The sequence below is a fragment of the Camelina sativa genome, chromosome 14 (genome assembly GCF_030686135.1).
Source record: "Camelina sativa cultivar CO46 ecotype springtype chromosome 14, ASM3068613v1".
Taxonomy (NCBI): domain Eukaryota; kingdom Viridiplantae; phylum Streptophyta; class Magnoliopsida; order Brassicales; family Brassicaceae; genus Camelina; species Camelina sativa.
In genome coordinates, this window is record NC_141893.1 from 8481337 (window position 1) to 8503133 (window position 21797).

The 21797-nt window shown below is 35.4% G+C and overlaps 7 protein-coding genes across 8 annotated transcripts; 5 read left to right on the plus strand and 2 right to left on the minus strand.

The window, feature by feature from the left end:
• Positions 1-1082: 1082 nt before the first annotated feature.
• Positions 1083-2162, plus strand: LOC104740652 (uncharacterized). The gene is made up of 4 exons (XM_010461324.3): positions 1083-1237; positions 1368-1474; positions 1601-1680; positions 1773-2162. Exons 1-4 carry the CDS (start codon positions 1186-1188, stop codon positions 1882-1884), a joined length of 351 nt encoding a protein of 116 aa, XP_010459626.2. The 5' UTR covers positions 1083-1185; the 3' UTR covers positions 1885-2162.
• Positions 2163-2765: 603 nt separating this feature from the next.
• On the plus strand, positions 2766-4984 carry LOC104740654 (isoflavone reductase homolog P3-like). The gene is made up of 5 exons (XM_010461326.3): positions 2766-3127; positions 3585-3719; positions 3814-4057; positions 4153-4356; positions 4440-4984. The coding sequence occupies exons 1-5, from the start codon at positions 2951-2953 to the stop codon at positions 4604-4606; spliced, it is 927 nt and encodes a 308-aa protein (XP_010459628.2). The 5' UTR covers positions 2766-2950; the 3' UTR covers positions 4607-4984.
• On the minus strand, positions 4644-5837 carry LOC104740653 (glutathione S-transferase DHAR1, mitochondrial). Its single transcript, XM_010461325.3, has 3 exons — positions 5698-5837; positions 5507-5597; positions 4644-5264 (listed from the first exon to the last, which is right to left on the minus strand). Exons 1-3 carry the CDS (start codon positions 5753-5755, stop codon positions 4772-4774), a joined length of 642 nt encoding a protein of 213 aa, XP_010459627.1. The 5' UTR covers positions 5756-5837; the 3' UTR covers positions 4644-4771.
• A 201-nt stretch (positions 5838-6038) lies between these two features.
• On the plus strand, positions 6039-8588 carry LOC104740655 (gamma carbonic anhydrase 1, mitochondrial). Its single transcript, XM_010461329.2, has 5 exons — positions 6039-6477; positions 6715-6858; positions 7366-7491; positions 7590-7741; positions 8077-8588. The coding sequence occupies exons 1-5, from the start codon at positions 6363-6365 to the stop codon at positions 8347-8349; spliced, it is 810 nt and encodes a 269-aa protein (XP_010459631.1). The 5' UTR covers positions 6039-6362; the 3' UTR covers positions 8350-8588.
• Positions 8589-8762: 174 nt separating this feature from the next.
• LOC104740656 (uncharacterized) lies at positions 8763-11930 on the plus strand. Its single transcript, XM_087484938.1, has 8 exons — positions 8763-9779; positions 9996-10244; positions 10345-10416; positions 10507-10545; positions 10648-10755; positions 10888-10985; positions 11087-11198; positions 11526-11930. Exons 1-8 carry the CDS (start codon positions 9636-9638, stop codon positions 11772-11774), a joined length of 1071 nt encoding a protein of 356 aa, XP_087341064.1. The 5' UTR covers positions 8763-9635; the 3' UTR covers positions 11775-11930.
• A 2460-nt stretch (positions 11931-14390) lies between these two features.
• On the plus strand, positions 14391-15988 carry LOC104740657 (uncharacterized). The gene has a single exon (XM_010461332.2). The coding sequence runs from the start codon at positions 14654-14656 to the stop codon at positions 15851-15853; it is 1200 nt and encodes a 399-aa protein (XP_010459634.1). The 5' UTR covers positions 14391-14653; the 3' UTR covers positions 15854-15988.
• Positions 15989-18318: 2330 nt separating this feature from the next.
• On the minus strand, positions 18319-21251 carry LOC104740658 (3beta,22alpha-dihydroxysteroid 3-dehydrogenase-like). Of its 2 annotated transcripts, XM_010461333.3 has the most exons (10): positions 20716-21251; positions 20279-20600; positions 19940-20089; positions 19676-19865; positions 19458-19537; positions 19227-19313; positions 19068-19146; positions 18862-18968; positions 18642-18760; positions 18319-18546 (listed from the first exon to the last, which is right to left on the minus strand). In XM_010461333.3, exons 1-10 carry the CDS (start codon positions 20925-20927, stop codon positions 18450-18452), a joined length of 1443 nt encoding a protein of 480 aa, XP_010459635.2. In that variant the 5' UTR covers positions 20928-21251; the 3' UTR covers positions 18319-18449. The 2 variants fall into 2 exon arrangements, 1 of the variants encoding a protein (XP_010459635.2); XR_015580230.1 differs by lacking the exon at positions 19068-19146 and having other exon boundaries at positions 20716-21090.
• Between the last annotated feature and the right edge of the window lie 546 nt (positions 21252-21797).

The window sequence follows — 21797 nt, forward strand, 5'->3', positions numbered from 1 at the left end:
CAGGGTTGCCATAGTTTTTATCGGTGTTATATGCCTGATAAAATCTGAGGTAACAATACTGTGGTTTAGGCAATGTTGTACCGGTTTACATTGTAACCGGTTTAGGCGATTTTGTCAACTGACGAAAATTGTAGTGGTTTGGCTTGTCGGCGAGCATAGTGGTTTTGAACTCGCATCCAATTACGCAAAACCAAACAAAGCGGACACTTGAGTAATGAATTTGATTGCTTTTATTAGCTAGATTTTTTACTTCAAAGTGGATATATATAACTTCAAGATATTTAAGGAGATAATGTAAATTATGTGTGAATTGTGATGTGTCTGCCACGCATCGCACACGTGTCAGCTATGTCCGACTAATATAGTAGTTGATGTAAAAAAGAGATTAATATCTCGATCCCAAAAGACAAAAGTATGAAACTTCGGCACCATCTTTTGTTATGCTTTATTTTTGCATCTTTCTATAATTGCTTATTTTTAAGAGATTTAAGATTTTGGTTTATCTTGTTGAAATGAGGGACTAATTAACCTCCCCACTTCAACGAAAGAAATTGGGATCCAAATCTAGAGATTAGTTACTTAATTTACTTTACTATTCGTCAATAAATAATAATCAAACGAGACAAGATAAGGTTGGAATCACGTGGAACCATGGTGAAATATCTCCATTTATATATTTATCAATTTAATCAAATCCACTACTTAAATCAATGGGCTATTACCGGAGGTTTCCAAAGCAAAAAAAAATGTGATGGATTTCTTCTTTTAAATTATACGAACGTGGACGAAGTAAATATAATACTTCTTCTATGAATCATAAGGATATTTGAAGAAATATTTTTATTTTATAATATAGGATATTTTTAATTTTTTTATGCAACTTTTAAATTAATTTTATATTTTATATTATACAGTTTTATTTATAATTGGTTAAAATTTTTAAAATAACTATTTTTTAATATATATATTTTATTTAAAACATCTAATATTTTAAAACGAAGAAAGTAATAAACAACGAATTTAATTCCTTTTGGGATAAGGATTATATTGATAAGTTGCATACTTTGGCATGGAGCCAACTACTATATATATATCTAGAAGTATGTTGAGACACGATACCACAGACCTTTTAGTGTTTACAGATCAAAAAATTAAGGAGGACAATTGGAAAAGATTTAAGAGAAAATGGGTTCTTTAATGTCAGGATGGGACTCTCCAGTTAGGGATCCTAATTCAGGTAATTAATATCAGCATACGTATATATATTTTAGGATTGATAAGCATGCATGTATTACTATATCGTATGTTTTGATTATATAATAGTAACTGAATGATGAAATATTATTTCGAAATAAACATAAATTCAGTGAGAAGGTGCAAGTCACTAACAAGGGAAGAGATCGACACTTTTTGGAAAGCAAAGAAGAAGAATGAAGAAGAACATGTTCAAGCCGTTTCCAAGTTGGTAACTCAGGTTATACCAAACTTTTCATTTATTTATATATATCATTGATCTTTAGGAAAATCGGATTTCGATTTGAATATTACTACCAAGAAATTATAGTAATATGAACTAAAAAGGCTCTGAAATTGTTCGCAGGAAGTTGCACAAAGCAAATCACAAGAGGAGAAGAAAGTAGTAGAAGATCTTTTTGAGAACCAAAGCAAGAAAAGTGGATGGTAATTAATATAAATTTTGATAAATTTACAGTTTTAAAATTCTAATCATACTCGTAATCTTTTAAAGATTGATAAATTGATGTGTTGGTCAGGTGGAGAAGAAGCAACTTGGCGTTCTTGAATGAGCCGAGGGAGGAAGAGGGTCGACCAAACAAATACGTACCGCAGTTCCAGGTGGCTCACATCGCCAAAATCGCTGGATAACAGTGACGCTACAAGCACCCCCGGCCCGGCTAGTCACATATATGTGTGAACTGTGACTTGTCGACAAAATATATATATTATATGAGTGGTGGTTTAATTAATGTCATGTTGTATGTGATTGTGAATAGAAAGTGTAACAAATGGTATGAGGTTTTTAATCAGAGATGTGTTTTAGTATTTTACATGTGCTATGTATATATTTTCTTTGGTTTGTAGAGTGGGGGTGTAATCTGAGATATGGATTTGTGTTTTACAAGAAATAAACATTTTTTACCTTACATACCTCACTTTTTTAGACCATCTGCATTTAGAAATTTTCATCCAGTTTTTCAAAAATTAAACAAAGGTTTTTTTATTTTTAAAATTATGAGAAACTTCTTTTACAAATAGCACTATTCTATTGGTTTTTTTTTGTTTTTTATTTTATTTTTAATTTAAAATAAAAATTAAGTTATATTAAATATAATAAAATAATATATTTGAGAAAATTTGAGATGTTGTACCGATGCATATTGGTTGTTTTCTAGTGTTACTTTAGTTTAACCGATGCTATTGGTTGTTTTTAGTGTTACTTTAGTTGGTCCGTTTATATAGTGGAACGAGATAAACCATTTTTCCTATATTTTTATCACAAATAGTGAAAAATTGAAGAATGATTTCTCCGTATACTAATTGAATATCAATAACTCGATATGTTGGAATTGCATTTTAATATAGTCAGTCTATGTAATTTCCATTTTTGTGCTATGTTTTTACCTGAAACATAAACATTCAATATGGTCGCTGAAAAGTGATGAAGTTGGGATAAAATTTGAAAACTTCCAAAACAAACTTAAAATCTCATACATATTTTGTTCTCCTAGAAGGCGAATGCAATAGCTGACGCACTTCGACGTTGTAGTAGTCAAAGTGAATTAGCCAAGGGTGCTTCGATAATTTCAACTTACCCCACAGTCCTTGGCTCCACCGAACAAAAAAATATATATAAACACGACAAATATGAGTCGGTTTATTCTCTGTTCTATTCTCTGAAACCCAACAACACGAGAAAAATAGAAGAGAACAGATGACGAGCAAGATTCTGGTGATTGGGGCGACAGGTCGCATCGGAAAGTTCATCGTCGAAGGAAGCGCCAACTCCAGCCACGCCACCTTCGCTATGGTTAGAGAAGCGTCTCTCTCCGATCCAGTCAAGGCTAAACTCGTCGAGAGCTTCAGAGATCTTGGCGTCACCATACTCTACGTACGTGACTTCTCTCTTCTCCCGCGAGTGTCTAGTTCAAATCTTGTTTTCTCAAAGATTTATGGATTCTTTTGTAACTGTACGTAAGCTCACTTGAGTATTAATTATTAGATCATTTAGGATGAAATATTTTTTTTTTTAAATGTTTAATGAAATTTAAATTATCATTGAAAAGCTTATGTTCCAAAACATAATATTTTGAAAAATATTTAGTTAGATCCTAGGAAACAAAAAAAAAAAACAATTCTAGGTACATATCCTTTTCAAATTTGTCTTAACATAGAGGTCCTAAAATAGTTTGCAATCATCCGTGTCAAAACGATATTTATACTCTTAGACTTATCTTTCTGCTTTGAGTTGCACAAGCCGTTACATAACTCATGTCATAAAGAGATCATATATTGCTCTGCATATCTTTCTGAGTCTTTGCCGATTGGAATGCTGATAATGATGACAGGGAAGTCTAACTGATAAAGAAAGCTTAGTGAAGGCGATTAAACTCGTCGATGTCGTGATCTCAGCTGTTGGTCGGCCTCAAATTCTAGATCAAATCAATATTATTGATGCCATCAAAGAACTTGGAAATGTTAAGGTCCTTTTTTTTTTTGTATATATCACATCCTTTTCTTTTAGGCTCATGAAGATATTTCAATTAATAGATTTGGAACTAATCTTTTGTCATCCAGAGATTCTTACCGTCAGAATTTGGCAATGACGTGGACCGTACGGTGGCCATCGAGCCAACACTATCAGAATTCATCACTAAAGCTCAGATAAGGCGTGCCATAGAAGCCGCAAAGATACCTTATACGTATGTGGTCACTGGTTGCTTTACTGGTTTTTTCGTTAGTTGTTTAGGTCAATGCCACTTACGACTCAGAAGCCCTCCTAGAGATAAAGTTTCAATCTACGACAGTGGCAATGTCAAAGGTATATATGATGTACCTTTAAGCGTTACCATCTTCAATTATTTTTGCAAATTGCAATTGTGGTACTAATGTGTGATTATTTTATTTGTGTTGTAGCCATTGTCAACACTGAAGAAGACATTGTTGCATATACAATGAAAGCTGTTGATGACCCGAGAACACTTAATAAGATTCTCTACATTCACCCGCCCAAGAACATTGTATCGCAGAACGATATGGTTGGTTTGTGGGAGAGAAAGATCGGTAAGACTCTCGAGAAGACTTATGTTTCAGAGGAAGAACTCCTTAAAAACATCCAAGGTGATCAGTTAAACCTTAACAAACAGTATTCATATAAATTAGTGGTCTGTCCAAAGTATTAAATGAGTCACTTGCATTTGTAGAGACTCAGCCTCCAATGGATTTTCTGGTGGGTTTGATCCATACAGTACTTGTGAGGGGCGATCTTACCTCTTTCACTATAGACCCTTCTTCTGGAGTTGAGGCCTCCGAGCTTTACCCCGAGGTCAAGTACACAAGCGTCGATGAGTTTCTTAACCAGTTTGTCTAAGAAAAAACTCGTCCTATAAAGTTCTGTTTCTCAGATCTTATCTCAAACGAAACTTATTTCATTAATACAATACATAACATAAAAGGTCCAAGTACATTATTATTTGACTGACACAAGAGAGACCTTGAACCACCTTATCACCAGGCTCTTAGTGGGCATATAGCTTCAAGGGTTGACCTTGGGTTCCCATCCAGAGATCACATACTTCTCCTCAGGCTTAGTTTTCTCAAAGGAGTCAAGAGAGAACAGAGCCTTCATGTAGTTATGGACATGGGGCAAGCTTGAGGGGACAGACCAGCTTTTGAAATGGCCAAGAGCGACTTCGAGATGGTAAAGCTTTGGTGCTAAGCTCAGATCCACCGCGGAGACTCTTTCCCCGGCGATGAAAGGACCCTCGTGACTCTTGAGATTGTTCTCCAAAGCTTCAAGCTCATGAAGCAACGCCTGTTCAGATTGGTCATTAGAGTCTTTGCTCTTCAAGAAAGTCCCAAAAGTACCAAAAATTTTGGAACCAACAGAGGCAAATGCAGGAGGTGTCTTGAGAGGTGGATCAGGGTACTTCTCGTCGAGGAGATCAACGATGACATCGGAATCAGCGACCCACTTGTCGTCGATCTTAAGCACTGGTACTTTCCCTTGAGGACTAATGTCCAAGAACCTGCATCATCATACAGTATATTCATATGAGCCCAGGTCCGGTTAACACTTACTTAAGCTTGTAATTTAACTAACTAAACCCAATCTAATTTCCGGTTAACATAGCCCAGATTCATAAAAATCAACACAGCCCAATACTATTACAAGTATACCCTAGAGATTTATGCTATGCTCAAAACAAACTAACGGAACAAGTGAAACAAGTAAGTAAGAGAGATCTAGCTAGGTTAATGAGAAACTGACCACTGGGGTTTGTCGGAAAGGTTAATGAGATGCATTTTGTAGGTAAGATTCTTCTCCTCGAGGGTAAGAATAGCCCTGTGGCTGAACGGACCTAAAACGACAAACAAACACTTTGATACCAAACGATCGATGTTCAAAAAACACCAGAATTTACAAAAACAAATCAAAACAGAGAGAGAGAAGAAAGTTACAGTCGCCGAAGTGATCAGGAGCACCAACAGCAGCTTTCACGCATATTTCGAGAGCCATATTTGATCTAGCGACGGATGAGAATAGTTGAGCTAATCAATGAATGAAAGAAAGCTTTTAAAGAGATTTCTTATATAACAACACAACCTGACAGGCTGACACCTCCACCTATCAGTGGGCCATTTTTACCCGATGATATTTATCTTTCTTTTTTTCACGTGTTGTGCGTTGGAAGAAACGATTCGAAACGACTGCATACTGATAGGGCCATATATGTTTTTGGTCGGCAGGTTATGGACCGTTCAATTTAGCAACAATACCCTATATAGCAACACAACTCATAACTGATTAGAGTACTATTATTGAAAAAGAAAAAGTAATTCGAATAGATGACGCATCATGACAATAGAAGAAAACGGAAATTAGGTGCACAGTAGTTAATTATTTTGATGTGGACGTGTAGACTTATGAAATTATTAATTTTGGTTCAGTTTTTAATTTTGGTTCGCTTGAACCAGAATAAACCACCGTAACTGTAATTTACGCTCATTTTGCATTTCGCCTTCAGTCTTGTTCACCTTCAACTCTTGGAGGCTCGACCATCTTCGTCTTCTTCCTTCAGTGTAGAGTCCTCGCTTACCTGTGAAATCGAAGAAGCTGAAGATCAATGGGAACCCTAGGCAGAGCATTTTACTCGGTTGGTTTTTGGATCCGTGAGACCGGTCAAGCTCTCGATCGCCTCGGTTGTCGCCTTCAAGGCAAAAATTACTTCCGCGAACAACGTAAGCTTCACCGTAGCTCTATTTTACTCTCCTATTTCGAATTCGTATCATTTGAGGAGTTTTCGATTGAGTTACTCAGCTCGTCTGATTAGGTTAGAGATCCGGAATTGGATATGTAGCGAATCTGGATTTTTGTGTAGCAGATGGGATTTAATTAATTGATGGACTCTTATAGGAATGTGTCTTTTGCTGGTTCTGATAATTTGTTCATATTGTAATCGTGGCTTTTCTCTTTAGTGTCAAGGCATCGGACTCTGATGAACGTGTTTGATAAGGCTCCGATTGTGGATAAGGGAGCTTTTGTGGCACCAAGCGCTTCAGTGATTGGGGACGTTCAGATTGGAAGAGGATCGTCCATTTGGTATGGATGCGTACTACGAGGTGAGCGAGTTACTAAGCTTCAGTGTGGAGTGACTGAAGTTTGGTTTTAGATATCAGTTACTTCTGTTTATCCTTAGCTAGGTCAACTATCACGGTAGAAAGTAGCAAACGAATATATGTTCTTAACTCTTCTTTTGTGGTTTAGTGATGAATAAGTATAAGACTGCTCAATGTGGAGCTTAGCATTACTTAATGAGCCTTACCTTGAGTATTATTACATTATATATCTTGATGGTTCTTGCTGTTATTCTAATGGGTATATGATATCCCCTTTTATCGAATTTGACATAGTGCAAGTATCTGTAGGCTAGTTTGGATTTTTATTTGTTGTTTTTTTGATGCACATCCTTGGGTTTAACGGTAATAGAATAAGGTTTTCCTTTTTGTGCAGAATGATGGGATGTGATAATTCATTGGTATTGTATGGTTAAGCCTGTTAGTACTTTTTTAGCAGGAAAAAACTTGACTAACATACAGTCTAAACTTGCTCTCTTCTATTCTGCGCAGGGGATGCAAACACCGTTAGTGTTGGATCAGGAACTAATATTCAGGACAACTCACTTGTGCATGTGGCAAAATCAAACTTAAGTGGGAAGGTGCATCCAACCATCATTGGAGATAATGTAACCATTGGTTAGTAGGAATCTCTTACTGTTTATTTTGTAATTGTCTATTATTGATGCATCTCCAAGAAGCATTTGGGCTATAGTGTTAAACTAGGTGTGTTACAGGTCATAGTGCTGTTTTACATGGATGTACTGTTGAGAATGAGACCTTTATTGGGATGGGGGCGACACTTCTTGACGGGGTCGTAGTTGAAAAGCATGGGATGGTTGCTGCTGGTGCGCTTGTACGACAAAACACCAGAATTCCTTCTGGAGAGGTATGGATTTGTGGAAAATTTTCTGATTACCTGAAGCCCCATAACCATTGGTGCTGACATACTTCAATTGCTATTTAGACACCATAGACTATACTGTTGAGAGTATTGTAGATTGGTTGTTACATTAAAATACAGTTTCTAGTCTGAGAAATCTTCTTCTCTATCTAGGTAAAACGTATCTATCCACAATTCAGATGTTCTACCAAAAGTCAATTTGATGAAAGTGTAAATGTTATTCTATTCATACACCTGCGTTTGAATGCCAAAGGGTGTTTGTATCTCATTATTTGCTGCTAGATATAAATGTTCTAACGCATTTGACTATAATGACTCAGGTATGGGGAGGAAACCCTGCAAGGTTCCTCAGGAAGCTCACTGATGAGGAAATTGCTTTTATCGCCGAGTCAGCAACAAACTACTCAAACCTCGCACAGGCTCACGCTGCAGAGAATGCAAAGCCATTGAATGCGATTGAGTTTGAGAAGGTTCTGCGCAAGAAGCATGCGCAAAAGGACGAGGAGTATGACTCAATGCTCGGTAGTGTGAGAGAAACTCCTAACAACATACAGCCTGATAAAGAAACCAAGCATCCATCTAATGTGAACTGATTTTTCTGAGGTATGTTTACTGATCGAAACCCTATAGTATAAGATGTTCGAGGGGATTATGTTTCGGTCTCTGGTTTGAATAATGGCAGGTAGAGTACATTAGGGTAGATGAATTTGCAGCTCTTGGAGAAGCTTTGTTCGACATTTTGTCATGGAATATTAGGGAATGGTATTGTCAGATCAAACTTTGGATGCTATATTGCTTTGGTCTTTTGAACTTAAGAATCAAGTTTATGAAACATGAGTGAATAATAAGTCTGATGCATGTGCTAATGCAAATCCATGTGCGCCTATGTTGCTAGGCAAACATGAAGAAGATCCAAACATGATATACATATATATTTATATAATAACTGCAAATTATTAGTGGGGTTGATGGTATTGGTACCGTGAATTACGCTTGCTTGGTCGTCTTTTTTTTTTTTTTTTTTGATAAAACCAAATCTTGTATTATGATTCGTCTCTTTCTTTTTGTCAAAGGCCATTTCATTTCTTGAAATTTATCTTTTGTTTCCCATTCGTTACAATAATATACATGTAATTGGATTCTCCCTAGTTCCTTGTAGATCTCAATAAGTGGACCATTTTGTCTTTTTCTCAATCCTTTAAACCACGAGAAGTTCGACATGGTAGCACTCTCACTTTGCCTTCTTATGAAAAACAGAAAAAAACCGATAAAGCTAAAATGTGTGGCCGCTATATGGTGTACTTGTAGTCTTGTAATGGTTTCCATGATTGTTAGTGTACAACACAAATCAAAAGGTATAATAAGTCTAGCATTTATTAGCATTTGAAAGAGCAATGAGGCTCCTTGGAATAATGGTGATAATCACTCAGTACAGGATAAAGTACTTTTTGACTCTATAAAGCAAAGCGGCGCCAAATACAATGTGTAGTAGTACACTATCATTATTCATATCGAAATCCAAGATTGATACTGGACCTCTACTTTTTCTTGTTTAAAATTCACTTTGTTGTGGAAAAAAATAAAGAAAACTGCTCTCAATGAGACGAGTCAAGTCAATCATGACAAGAAGAAAACGTAGGGAATTATTATCTTATCAGTTACACAATTTACAAACTAGCAAAGATTTTATTTGATTTCTGTAAGGGCAGTTTCGTAAATATCCGATAATCCTTCCTGGCCTCGTCTCGTCTCGTCTCCACTCCACCCGCCGTATATATTAAAAACTGAGACGGGACAGAGGAGGAAAAATCGGGCAAGGCCTAACAGAGAGATAGATAACACAACAACACTGAGAAAGAGAAAGATATCATCTCAGAGAATGGTAGCTGAGGCCTTGCCCAAAACCCCCGAAGCTATTCCACTCGTACTTGGACTCCAACCCGCTGCTCTTATCGATAACGTCGCTCCCGTTGACTGGTCTTTACTCGATCAAATTCCCGGTGATCGTGGTGGCTCCATTCCCGTAAGCTCTTCCTTCTGTTGTTTTCTTTTTGTGCAATTTTGAGTTTAAATTCCCGGTGATCGTGTTTTTTTTTTTTTTTTATATGTGGGTTTAGGCAAAAGTTTTGAATCTTGTCTTCCTTTGAGTAAACTCTCTGTAATCGGAATCTGGATTTGTAATTAGTGTTAATCTATCGTATACTAAGTGTAAATCTTTCTTTTTTAATTATTATTAAAGGTGCAAAAGGATGAGTTAGACAACATACTAAAAGAGCTTAACGCACATATCAGTATTGCTCCATTAAAGAAAATGGCTGGTGGAAGTGTAACCAATACAGTTAGAGGCTTGAGCGTTGGGTTCGGTGTACCCACTGGGATTATTGGGGCTTATGGCGACGATGAACAAGGCCAATTGTTTGTGAGCAATATGGGTTTCAGTGGTGTCAGTATCTCTAGGCTGAGGAAGAAGAAAGGTTCCACTGCTCAGGTCTTTTAGCCACAACTTGTGAAATTAATTGTGCTTCTTCTTCCTTTTTACTTTTTTGGAAAAGATTTCATTTTGATCAGTGGGCGTTGTTTCTTTTTAGTGTGTTTGCTTGGTTGATGACTCTGGTAATCGAACAATGCGACCATGTCTCTCGAGTGCTGTGAAGATTCAGGTTTGTTTATTCTCCTTTTTAGGCATTTATTGATATTGTGAATTGGTTTTTCAATGAGAAAAAGGATGGTAAAAGCTGATTCTGTTTCAGGCTGATGAATTAAGCAAGGAAGATTTCACAGGCTCTAAGGTTAAGCTTAGCTCCTCTTATCTCTCTTTGCCACTAGGAAGCATTGTGAAGTTATGGAGTTTTGTTCATAAAACGTTGTTGATGGGTCTTTCTCTATTACAGTGGTTGGTTCTAAGATATGCTGTTCTTAATTTAGAAGTAATCCAAGCAGCCATTCGATTTGCCAAGCAAGAAGGTCTTTCTGTTTCCTTGGATTTAGCTAGTTTTGAGGTATGTGTTTGGAGCAACCATTAACCTTTTGTTTTCAAGTCTCCTTTTGAAATATGATCTGTGGCTTTACAAATGTTTACGCACTTGAGCTTTTCATTTTTGAATTGAAAATATATAAATTCTTGTGACTAGATGGTCCGGAATTCTAAATCAGAGCTTCGAAAGCTTCTGGAGTCTGGTAACATAGATCTTTGCTTTGCTAACGAGGACGAAGCAGCAGAGCTTCTTAGGTAATTGATGTTTCTTTATCCCCTGCAAAGACTCAGGGTTTTTTTTAACCCTTTCGCTTGAGTCCATGAAATACTCTTAAGCTCTGGATTGTGAGTTTCAGGGGTGAGCAAGAATCAGGCCCGGAGGCTGCTCTTGAGTTCTTAAGCAGACATTGCAGATGGGCTGTGGTAACTTTAGGGTCTAAAGGGTGCATTGCAAAACATAATAAAGAGGTTTGTTTTTAAAAAAAAGCTCGGTAACTTATCAAGTAGCTTTATGTTTCACTTATCCTTGGCTCTTTTTGATCGCTTATGAGGAAATTTCGCCATACAAAGTTGTAGTTCAAATTGTGATTCTAAAAGCTCTTTCTGGTTAGGTTGTTTCTGGGACTGAAGGGTATATATATATGAATCATCTTTAAAAAACCTATAACCTTTGGTATTTATTTATCTTTATCAACATCAAGATCCCACTTTTCTTTTTAGGTTTTGACTGAATTGAAGGATCCTAAAGTTCACAAATCACAACGAATAAGTATTTTCATCTCTTTACTTGATCAGGTGGTACAAATATCAGCCATAGGAGAGACAGTAGCAACTGATGCCACAGGAGCGGGTGACCTATTCGCAAGCGGGTTTCTGTACGGACTAATAAAGGGGTTGTCTTTGGCAGAATGTTGCAAAGTGGGATCATGCAGTGGCGGATCGGTCATCCGTGCTCTCGGAGGAGAAGTAACCCCAGAGAATTGGCAGTGGATGAACAAACAGTTGCAGATGAAGGACTTACCTGTTCCTGACATTCACAACTGATGATCACCAGCAGATTGTGGGGATTTCAAGCAATTGCCTTCAAGGGCCGTTTCTTTATTTAGGCTGTTCTTAGCTTTATGTTGTTCACAAAGAATCTCACAGCATTGTCTCTGTACTCAGGTCTCAGTTAATTCAATTCACATGTTTGTTTCCAAATTATTGTGTGCATAAACTTCAACTTCTCTGTTCGGGTTTAGGGTGTAAGTTTCTCTGTGGCTCAGAAGGTTCGATTTTAAGCTAAGTTACTGTTATTCTCTTAGAGAGTCAATGCAGAATAAAGAAGTGGATTTCCGTGTCGGTAAAGAACCCTCGTTCACAGACTCTCAGTCATTCCCAACAAAACCAGGAGCTACGTCTCAACCCGTAAAACAAGCACACACAAAAGTACACTAATAAAGGTAGTCACAACTCATTGGTCCGTAATCTTTGTTTTTTAGTTTGATTCACAAAACTTCGATCATTGATGGATAGTTATTGTAAATCCTAGAATAGAGCTTCTGCTATCATATTGTATTTATGACTTTGTAGTAATCATTACTTTAAAAAAATTGTTGTGAGTTGTCGCTATATATATCAATCAAGCTGTTGCTCTGCTGAAGTAGTATAAAAAGTCTCTTATTATAGATTTATGTCAGGACACTCCAGACATATATATATAGTGTTAACTCCCAAACACAAGAGGGAGATTTATTAGTGAAACCCAAGCTCAAGGTTTATGGTGTATCCATAGAGACTAGGATCTACAAGACAACAAAGTGACACTTAGAGAGGTAGCAGACAACTCTTAAAAGAGTATTTTTGCTTCAGCAGTTGAAGTAGCAGAAACATGCGAATGTTTATAATTGTATTTATGGCATTTATGTTTATAATTGTAAAAGTGTTTGATAGAGAACAATAATCAAATATTGTATTTTTTGTCAAAAATAAACACGATAACTAATTTAACTATAAACAAAAATGAAGACACCAATCAGAAACTACAAATTGTGAAAGTCTACAAGACTACAACTTCTTCACATATAAAAACTGTTACGAACGAAAGTGCATGGTGGACAAAACAGGACATGAATCTGGCTAAGTATTACAAATTATGTCGAACATGCATGAAACCGTACGAATCAAACTAATTACTTTTATTTATTTTTTCAACGTCAACATCTAATTTATTTGCTTGATATTGTCGGAATACAAAAAGAGGTTATGATAATTATGACAAATATTGTTTGATAGTGAGCACAGAATCGGCCAGTGTTTGGATCTGCACATACATAAACCAGTCTTGTCTGTAATTTTCTTATAAACTACTCTGTTTTCTGAAATAAATGGATTCAGCCTTGACCTTTGAAAATGTTACATCGCCATCTTTATTTTTAGTGTGTATTAAGATTGCTTTTGAGCACGTGACTCACATCTCATCTCACGTGATTCCCGGATCTCGATCATTTTTCTAGAATTTTCGATTTCCATGAGAACCTCGTGATCGTGAAACTATATTACATTTCAGTATTTCTGAATCATTTCATTATCATTATGTGTGGATAAGTTTTTTCTTGGCGCGTGATTTCACGTGGCCGCTTAAAAGGAGCTTACAAGTGGATTTATAGTTTGTTTATACTTTATACATATGCTCACCAACCAGTCTATCTACATGGGGATAATTGTTGTTTGTCACGTATGTACTACGTACAGATATATCTTGTAAAAATATAACGTTTGAGTCGCGTTGTTGCGTTGTAGAATTATATATTATATGAATCGTTATTACTTGATGTAAAATATACATTTAAAAAATATATATATATATTTTTTACTTCAGCAAAGATTTGAAACATATATACTTCAGCAAAGATTCGAAACATAGCAGTATATAGTTCGATTTATGTTTGTAGAAATATCTACACCCGAATCCGGAAAAACTTAGTGAGATTTCATTAAATATTGGGTTCGTTTGACATTGGAAACTTGCTATATCAATAAAAGATCCTTTTAGAATTAAGATATTATATATTTCTTAACAAATTGAACATGTAGGATATTATATATCTATATATGAATGCGCATATAAAATGGAAAATTTCGAATTTTTGCTATAATCAAAAGATCTACCAACGCAAGCAATGCCAATAATATGATGGATTTGAGTAAAATCCTGCAATCTAACATATATATCTTTTTCTAAATTGAAAATAATTTATATATGATAGAATAAAAGTATATTTTAAATATCCACCATGATAACCAACATGGCTTATATATGAACTCAGATAATAATTAATTTCACCGTTCTCTAGCGCCTATACAGTATATGACATATACTACATACTAATGCACATTCGTAGTCGCAGATATTATTATAGGGCGCCCAACCTTGTTTTCAACAAGTTAAAAACGAACCATTGTTTATTCGTTGGTTAAAAACATAGACAACTGAATATAGAATAAACAGCAAACAACCACTAATTTGGGCAATAGAGTACTTGCCCAGACTATATTTTTTAAAGAAATGAAACAAATTAATTGGGACGGCCAAGCAACATATTATAAAATGACCATTATGCAAATGATATATAAATCTACGTATTATGAAGTTCTCTATATAAAAGGACCACACTAGCTAGTCTCTCTAGTGATCGTATCTGTCTCAGTATCAGTGTGTCTCTTTCTCCAACCAGAATATTTGTTTCCTCTTATCTTTCCTTTTATTAATCCGATCAATCTCCCCGAGAAAATTTATCATATATCTTCCCTTTCCCGTTTCATTTTCTCGCAAAATCTTCCCTAGAATTATTTCACCCATACATTTACATATATATATATATATATACACACCATAATAACCCTCAGAATACATCTCTCTATACACCAAAAAAAAAAAAAAAATGGAGGCGTCGAGTATGATATACAACTATCCGTTTTGGAACTACGGTCCTAACAATCTGTTCTCGAATATTCTCTCCGTCGTCAAAGTGGCCGCCTTCGCAGTAGGTGCGTGGTATCTACGGGCGACGGTGACTTCACTGCATGCGGTTATGGTTTGGTTCAATTGGTTTATTGGGTTTCTAAAAATCCTTCTCTTCGCGTCCGCTGGCGTAGGCGCCAGCTTCTTGGCTTTAGCTTACCTTCACGAATCCAAAACCACCAAGGAAAAGGAACGGGAGCTACTATACGATCAATATCTTGCCGTCCCCCCGCCCCCTCGTGTATTGACGTTTGATGATTATAATATACTGAATGGTCATCAGGATGTTGGGTATTATAACAACTCCGTTTACAGAGAGACTGTGCCGGCGTTTCAAGAGTTTTATAAGCCGGTTGAGGAGAGTATTTGTAGATATGATCGAGAGGTGGTTGAGGTGAGTTCGAAGAGTTACAGGAGGACGAGATCAGAGAAGAAGAAGAAGACGGAGGAGAAGGTGGAGTACCGGAGGATGGAAACGGAGAGAGTGACGAAAACGGCGTCGTTGAGGTCCAAGACGATGGATGGTTTGAGCAGGGAGGACTTTCGTATGACGGTTGAGACTTTTATCATGGAGAGGAAGAAGTCGCTCCTCCAAGAAAGGGATCCATGGCAAAACGGTGCCGTCCCTCAGTGGCAGAAAAACGACGGCCTCGGTGATCACTGGCAATACGGTGTCCCTCAGTTGCAGCAGGACGGCGTTGATTACTTGCAGAACGGTGTCGACCCTCAGTGTCAGCAGAACGGTGCTGCTAATCGTTTGGAGAACGGCGTTTTCCCACAGTTTCAAAACGGCGATTTCCCTCAGTTGCAAAACGGCGATTTCGCTCAGTTGCAAAACGGCGTTGATCACTGGCAGCAGAACGGTGTCGCTCCTCAGTGGCAGCAGAACGGCGTTGTCCCACAGTTGCAAAACGGCGTTGTCCCTCAGTGGAAAAGCAAGTGGGAAAACAACGGTGTACCTGAGCCTCAAAACAGCATCGTGCAGTGGCACGGATCGCGTGACGATGGAAGTGGACGTCATCGTCGTCATGGTCGTCGTAGTCGTAGTCATAGGCTCGTGGATGGCCCTGGCTCTAATAATGGTTCTGGTTATGGTTCGTACTTAGCTATTTCGAATTAGGGGGTGGCGCAAATTTGTATAATTTTTCTGAAGTTTGATTAGATCATTTAGCTAAAAACTAATTTGCGAGGATGAATTTATATATCTTACTATCCTAGGCCTTTTAATTTTAACTCCGGTGACTCTTTTATGATCCATGTGCTCTCTTCATATTTTTCTCCATAATTCTTGTCAAACTGTGGCATTATTTTGTGTCTCATGAAAGGATGCAACTTATTAATTTGTTATTACTGTCCAATATGGTAATAATATTTAAAAATTATTATTGAGCATAAACTAAAGATACCAACTTCGAAGTAGAAAATAAATTTTAACACATTCATTTGAGTTAAATATAAATCTTAAGGTTTGGTTTGACTTTAGCTAAACTTAAAGTTAAAAGAAAAAAAGTTGGAGTTTATTTCGGTTTAGGTCAACTAATGAATTTTTCAGTAATTTTTACTTTTAATGAAAACTTTCTATCGAGTATATAACCAAACAATTGGAGTTTTATTTTCTGTTGTGCTAAGTTATATCAGATTGAACTAATACTCGCTGGCTACGGGATATTTATGAATCAAGATTTATGAAACAGTATATAATTTAGTTGTTGATCTTCTTGCCAGTGAAAGTTCTTTCTAATCCATTTATTAATATTTTCCTTCAAAAAGTTTGTCCAAAGTATGAAGTTATTTAGGACCTGTTCTTATCCACTACTTTGTGTGTTCTATAATATAATTGGCAACAAGCTAAGTCACCAACATTTTAACTTTTGCTGTGTCTTTCTATATTATATTTTTCATTACGAGTCCACGTCCTCACAATGAGATGCGTAATACAATATAATTGAACCCGACACATTTTGTCATTGACAACCCAAAAACATACAGACTTGTATTAGAATTGCATGGCACAACAAGGCACCTTATACAATTTTATGATCTTTCTAATAAATGTAGTTTTAGAAAGAAGTGTAATAATAACCTTGATAAAATATATAACAACAAGAAGTAAAACTTCATCAACTTACAGCTTAAAAAAGTGTTAATATAATTATGATGAAACAGAAAATTATTATAAGAAAATATAATTAGGATGCGAATTTTGACGTCTACGGATTGTTCAATATGTTACGATGATGAATAAGCAGAAAATTATTAATATAAAGATTTCTTCTTCTTTTTTTGGCAACAAAGTGCTCTAGGTGAGCCCACAATAAGAGAATCTTAAGAGGATACTAAAGTTTTAATTAAATTGTTTTAGTACTAGAAAGAAAAGAAAACTGATTTAGTAATGACATACAAATCCATAATAACAATCTGACATTAGAACAACATACTTGTTCCTAGGATCCACAACCTGTTTGATCTTCTTTAATCAAACTTTTGTTCTGTCCATGACACATATATTGGACGCGCTTTGGAATTCAATTATAAACTAATCATTTTTTAGCGAAACATTATCCTCTTGCACAACAACCGTTTTCTAAACCAAATTTTAGTATTGTATAAACATTTATCACATTAATTAAAGAAAAATACACACTTTTTGAGTCATTCCTTAGCATCAAAGCAATTGAGAATTATACCGAAATTTAAATTGTATTGAATTTTCAGATAAGCACATTTATGTCAAATAAATAACTACTAAAAAATGGTTGACAAAAAAAAAGTAATAATAATAAAAAAAATAACTACTAAAATTCCAGTAGACTAGTAGTGGTTATTTCCTAGTACTAGGAGATGTTATTTTAACTAGTGTACCAACAAATTTTTTTAGTTATCATAGATTACTCTCAGATTCCATATGTAATATTTGTGTTAATAAAGAAAACTTCAACTGTCAACATACAATCATCATCCATTTCTTTGGTAATTGTTTACTTTTTAAGCTGAAAGTTTAGAGATCACCTTAGAATTATTATATATGGAGGAATTTTAATCATGTGTCCATAAAACACAAAACAAAGAGGAACCTTCTCCCCTCTTTCTTATTATAGTAATGACAATATGAAATTATGCAAAATCATACTATACTATAAGTAGAACCTCTATAAATTAATACTCGGTAAATTAATAATTTCTATAAATTAATAAATTTTTTCGGTCCTAAGATGAGAATAGTGTAATTTTGGACCCAATTTAATAATATAATAAGATAATATTTTTTTTGAAAATCCTTTGTAAATATATGGTCTCATCAATAATATAAATTTATAATTCTATTAAATTATCTAAATATATGTGTATATGTACACATCAATTTTTATTAGAGTTCATTTTTAATATTTTTACTATATAAAAATCTTTGAGTGTTATATTAAAAACATGATAATTGTTATTTTTTTGTAATTGATTTTATAAAAATATTATTTATAAGGATTAAATCTTATTTAAGTTTTTTTACCACATTAAGAAAGCCTCTCTATAAATTAATATTATTAATTTATCGAAAAATTAAAACCTCTATAAATTAATAGATTTTCATGGTCCCAACATTATTTATTTATAGAGGTTTTAGTGTATTACAATAAATAACATTTGGATATGAAACATTGTATCTAGAAACACTTATTGATATATAAAATCTAATTTGAAATAACATTGTATCTACAAATTTATAATCTACGTGACACGCGAATTGGATATCCACTCTTCAATCTTGCAAATAATGTCCACTTTTCGATGCTTGGATCTTCATCTACCACCTCCCAACTTCAATTTTTTTTTTTTTTTCACAATCATTAAAAAAATACTATGTCATAATCATTCAAATTTTGCTATACTAGATATAAAAAAATGGTACGAACCTGTAAGTGGTTACAAAACGGTGGAGAAATACTAACATCATAGCCTTGGCCATAACAAGTCCAAGACATGTTCTTCCACCCATCCCAAATGCTAAGAAACTGTTTGCTTTTGCTTCAGCCTTCATTCAAATCAAGTTTCGTAAGTAGACACAAAACAGTTAAACAAAGAAACTGTAAAATTTTAATACTTTTACTTTAAATTGTGCTGTACTTAACTTACCTCAAACCTTAAAGGGTTGAACTTGTGAGGTTTATTATATACATCAGGATCAAGATGAATGGATCTTGCGTCAATATTTATATTCCACCCTTTTTTAATCTTATATCCTTTAAAATCAGAAAACAAAATGTATCTAAGTCAGATCGATCAAACAAAATAAGAATATAGGGAATTGATTTTCTTAAAGATAAATAATTAAAGTAAACCTTCCATTTCACAGTCTTGAAGTACTAATCTTGGGAACCAAGGCACTACAGACGCCATTCTCAGAGATTCTTTCATTAACTATATCCAGAAATTATATATGCATATAAACATAATTTAAACTAATTAAGTAGTCCATTGAAAAAACGTTTATATAGTACCTTTGAGGCATATGGCATTTCACTGAGATCTTCAAGTTCAAGAAATGGTTTATCTGATGCACTCTTCCCAATCTGAGATTGTTCTTCCTGTTGACCGACCAAGACAATGACATGTTTTTAAAAGGAAAACCCTTTAAATTTGTCTTTATTCGGATTAGAAAGAAAAACAGAAACTAAAGTGATAAATAATTATTAAAATATCGCACAAGAGAAACTAGTTATAGAACTTACAATAAGAATATCCAAAACCTTCTGATTTTCACCGAGGTACTTAACCATCCATGTTAGAGCACTAGCCGTCGTGTCCTGTCCTGTATTTGAAATTTTTTTTTTTCGTATAAACCGGATTCATGTTAAATTAAGAAGATTCAGTTAATCTGATTTATACTTTTTTTTCTTCTTTCATTTTTCCTCTCTTAAGTGTAAAAATGATGGGTATTAAATTGGACCTGCAATGATCATGGTCAGAATATTGTCCTTAATCTCAGCATCAGTCAACTTGGGAGACGACGAAGAAGTGCCGTTATCTACTGCGAGAAGCTGCTGCAAAAAATCTTCATGATGTATATTTTGATTATTTGTTTCAATTCTCCTTTTTCTAATTATGTTTTCTAACAACTCCATTACTCTTCCTCTTGCCTGCATCATATGAATCAAACCAAATTAGTGTATAATAATATGATATTTCAAAGAGTGTAATTAAAACGACGTACCATGATGCCCTTGTGGAATCTAGTCCAAGGTAAATTGAGAGGAAAAGCTAGCATCGCTTCACAAACAAAGCCCACATCTTTTTGCATGGAACCCAATTCTTCTTCGTCTTCTAGACTTATTAACATCTTACACATTGCTTTGAATGTTATCTGCAACACCACCACATTTAGAACACTCTCATTTCTCAATTAAGTTATGCCTTGTAAGAAAATGAATGAAAATTTTGAATTGACTAAAGTTAATTATCATTTATTTTCAGGTATTCATTATGGGCCGAACTTACATAAAAAAAGTTTTAAAGAGGCCCAACCAATACTACGCAAGCGTGTGAAACAAACCTGGAGCAAATCTGTGAGCAAGATCACCGTACCATGGTGTTCCCATCCACTAAGAGCGTCCACGACGAGTTCATCAAAGTGTCTAACCATCAAAGCCGTCGATCTTTTGGAGAACAAGTTGATCAAACGGCTACGGAGAATCTTGTGATGGTGTTGAGGAGCACAGAGAAGGCTCCGTTCACCTACAAGCTCACCTATGGACTTTATGTACCGTTTTGTGAACATCCCTGACTCGTTGTTCAGGACAGCCCGAGCTGACTCGGTCGTCGACAGGAACACGTGTGTCTCTCCGAACAAACTTGTCCTAAAACAACTTCCGTACCTGTAATATACAAAAGTATGTTTTTTTTTCTCTTTCTTTTCTAAATATTGTTAAGTATATATAAATGATGTGTACCGGAAACCTTCTAGATGAGCCAGAAGCTTCTTCAGTTTACCTGATACGGCGACTACGGACGAATTCGTAGAATCCTTTGCCGCTGTTAACGGAAAGCATGAACTGGAGTGTTTCTCCGATCACCGGAAAACCATGACTTCCGGGAGGAAAATCGCCTGTTGATTCCTTTCGATCTTGGATCAGAATTTTGAGTATTTTTCCAAGTATTAGTATCGCAGCGCAGAGGAGAACGCAGAGGAAAAGATGTTCCATTTTATTTTGTTCCAATAGGAAGAAACGTAATTCTAAATTTAAGTACGCAGGTTTGGTTTGAGCTTGTTAATCTATAAATATAATGAGATATTTTGTAACAAGTGAAGTGAGTGGGGTGTTGATCTTTTTTGGCTCCTCATGATGTCGCGTTAGACTCAAAATCTATTGAATATGTGTGTATCAGTGTATGTGTAAATGTATATGTATTTTCTTACAGGTAAACCAATCGAGAGGCTGGCTATATACACTAAATCAAGAGAATAACTTAGGTAGAATTTGGTGTAAAGATTTTCTTGATCTATGAAAAAGTATCGGTATATCCCTATTAAATTTCGGTAGTTATTTTATACTATATAGTTGAATGATAAAAAATAAAACAAATCATCTATCTAGGACTAGTGTTTGAGAGTTAAAAACAACAGTATTTGACGTATCGTGCAACTAATCACGATCCTTTCCATGGCAAATTAAAAAAATAAATCATGAGCATGTGGAAAACATTTCAACGACTATAGAAAAATATTTCGGTCATGGAACTTTGATGGTTATAAATTATTTGTCTAGGTCATTGGAGGTGACGCCATGCGCTGAAAGTTGAAACAAAAGGAACAATAGGAACACAAAAATAGAAAAAGCATATAATATGGGAGACACGTGGACGGTGAAGAGAGGCTGTTGCGGTATTGCACTACATTCTCACGAGTGGCCATGATTAACTTGTTTTCCACTTGTTGCGGCACAAGTGATGATCACTTCTAACATTCTCACGTCACATTCCGCCTTAAGTCTATTACTCTATTTGCATATTTCGTGACGGATGCGTCTACATGCATCCCATTCCCATATCTCTCTGTTCAAGGCCCCGCTGAT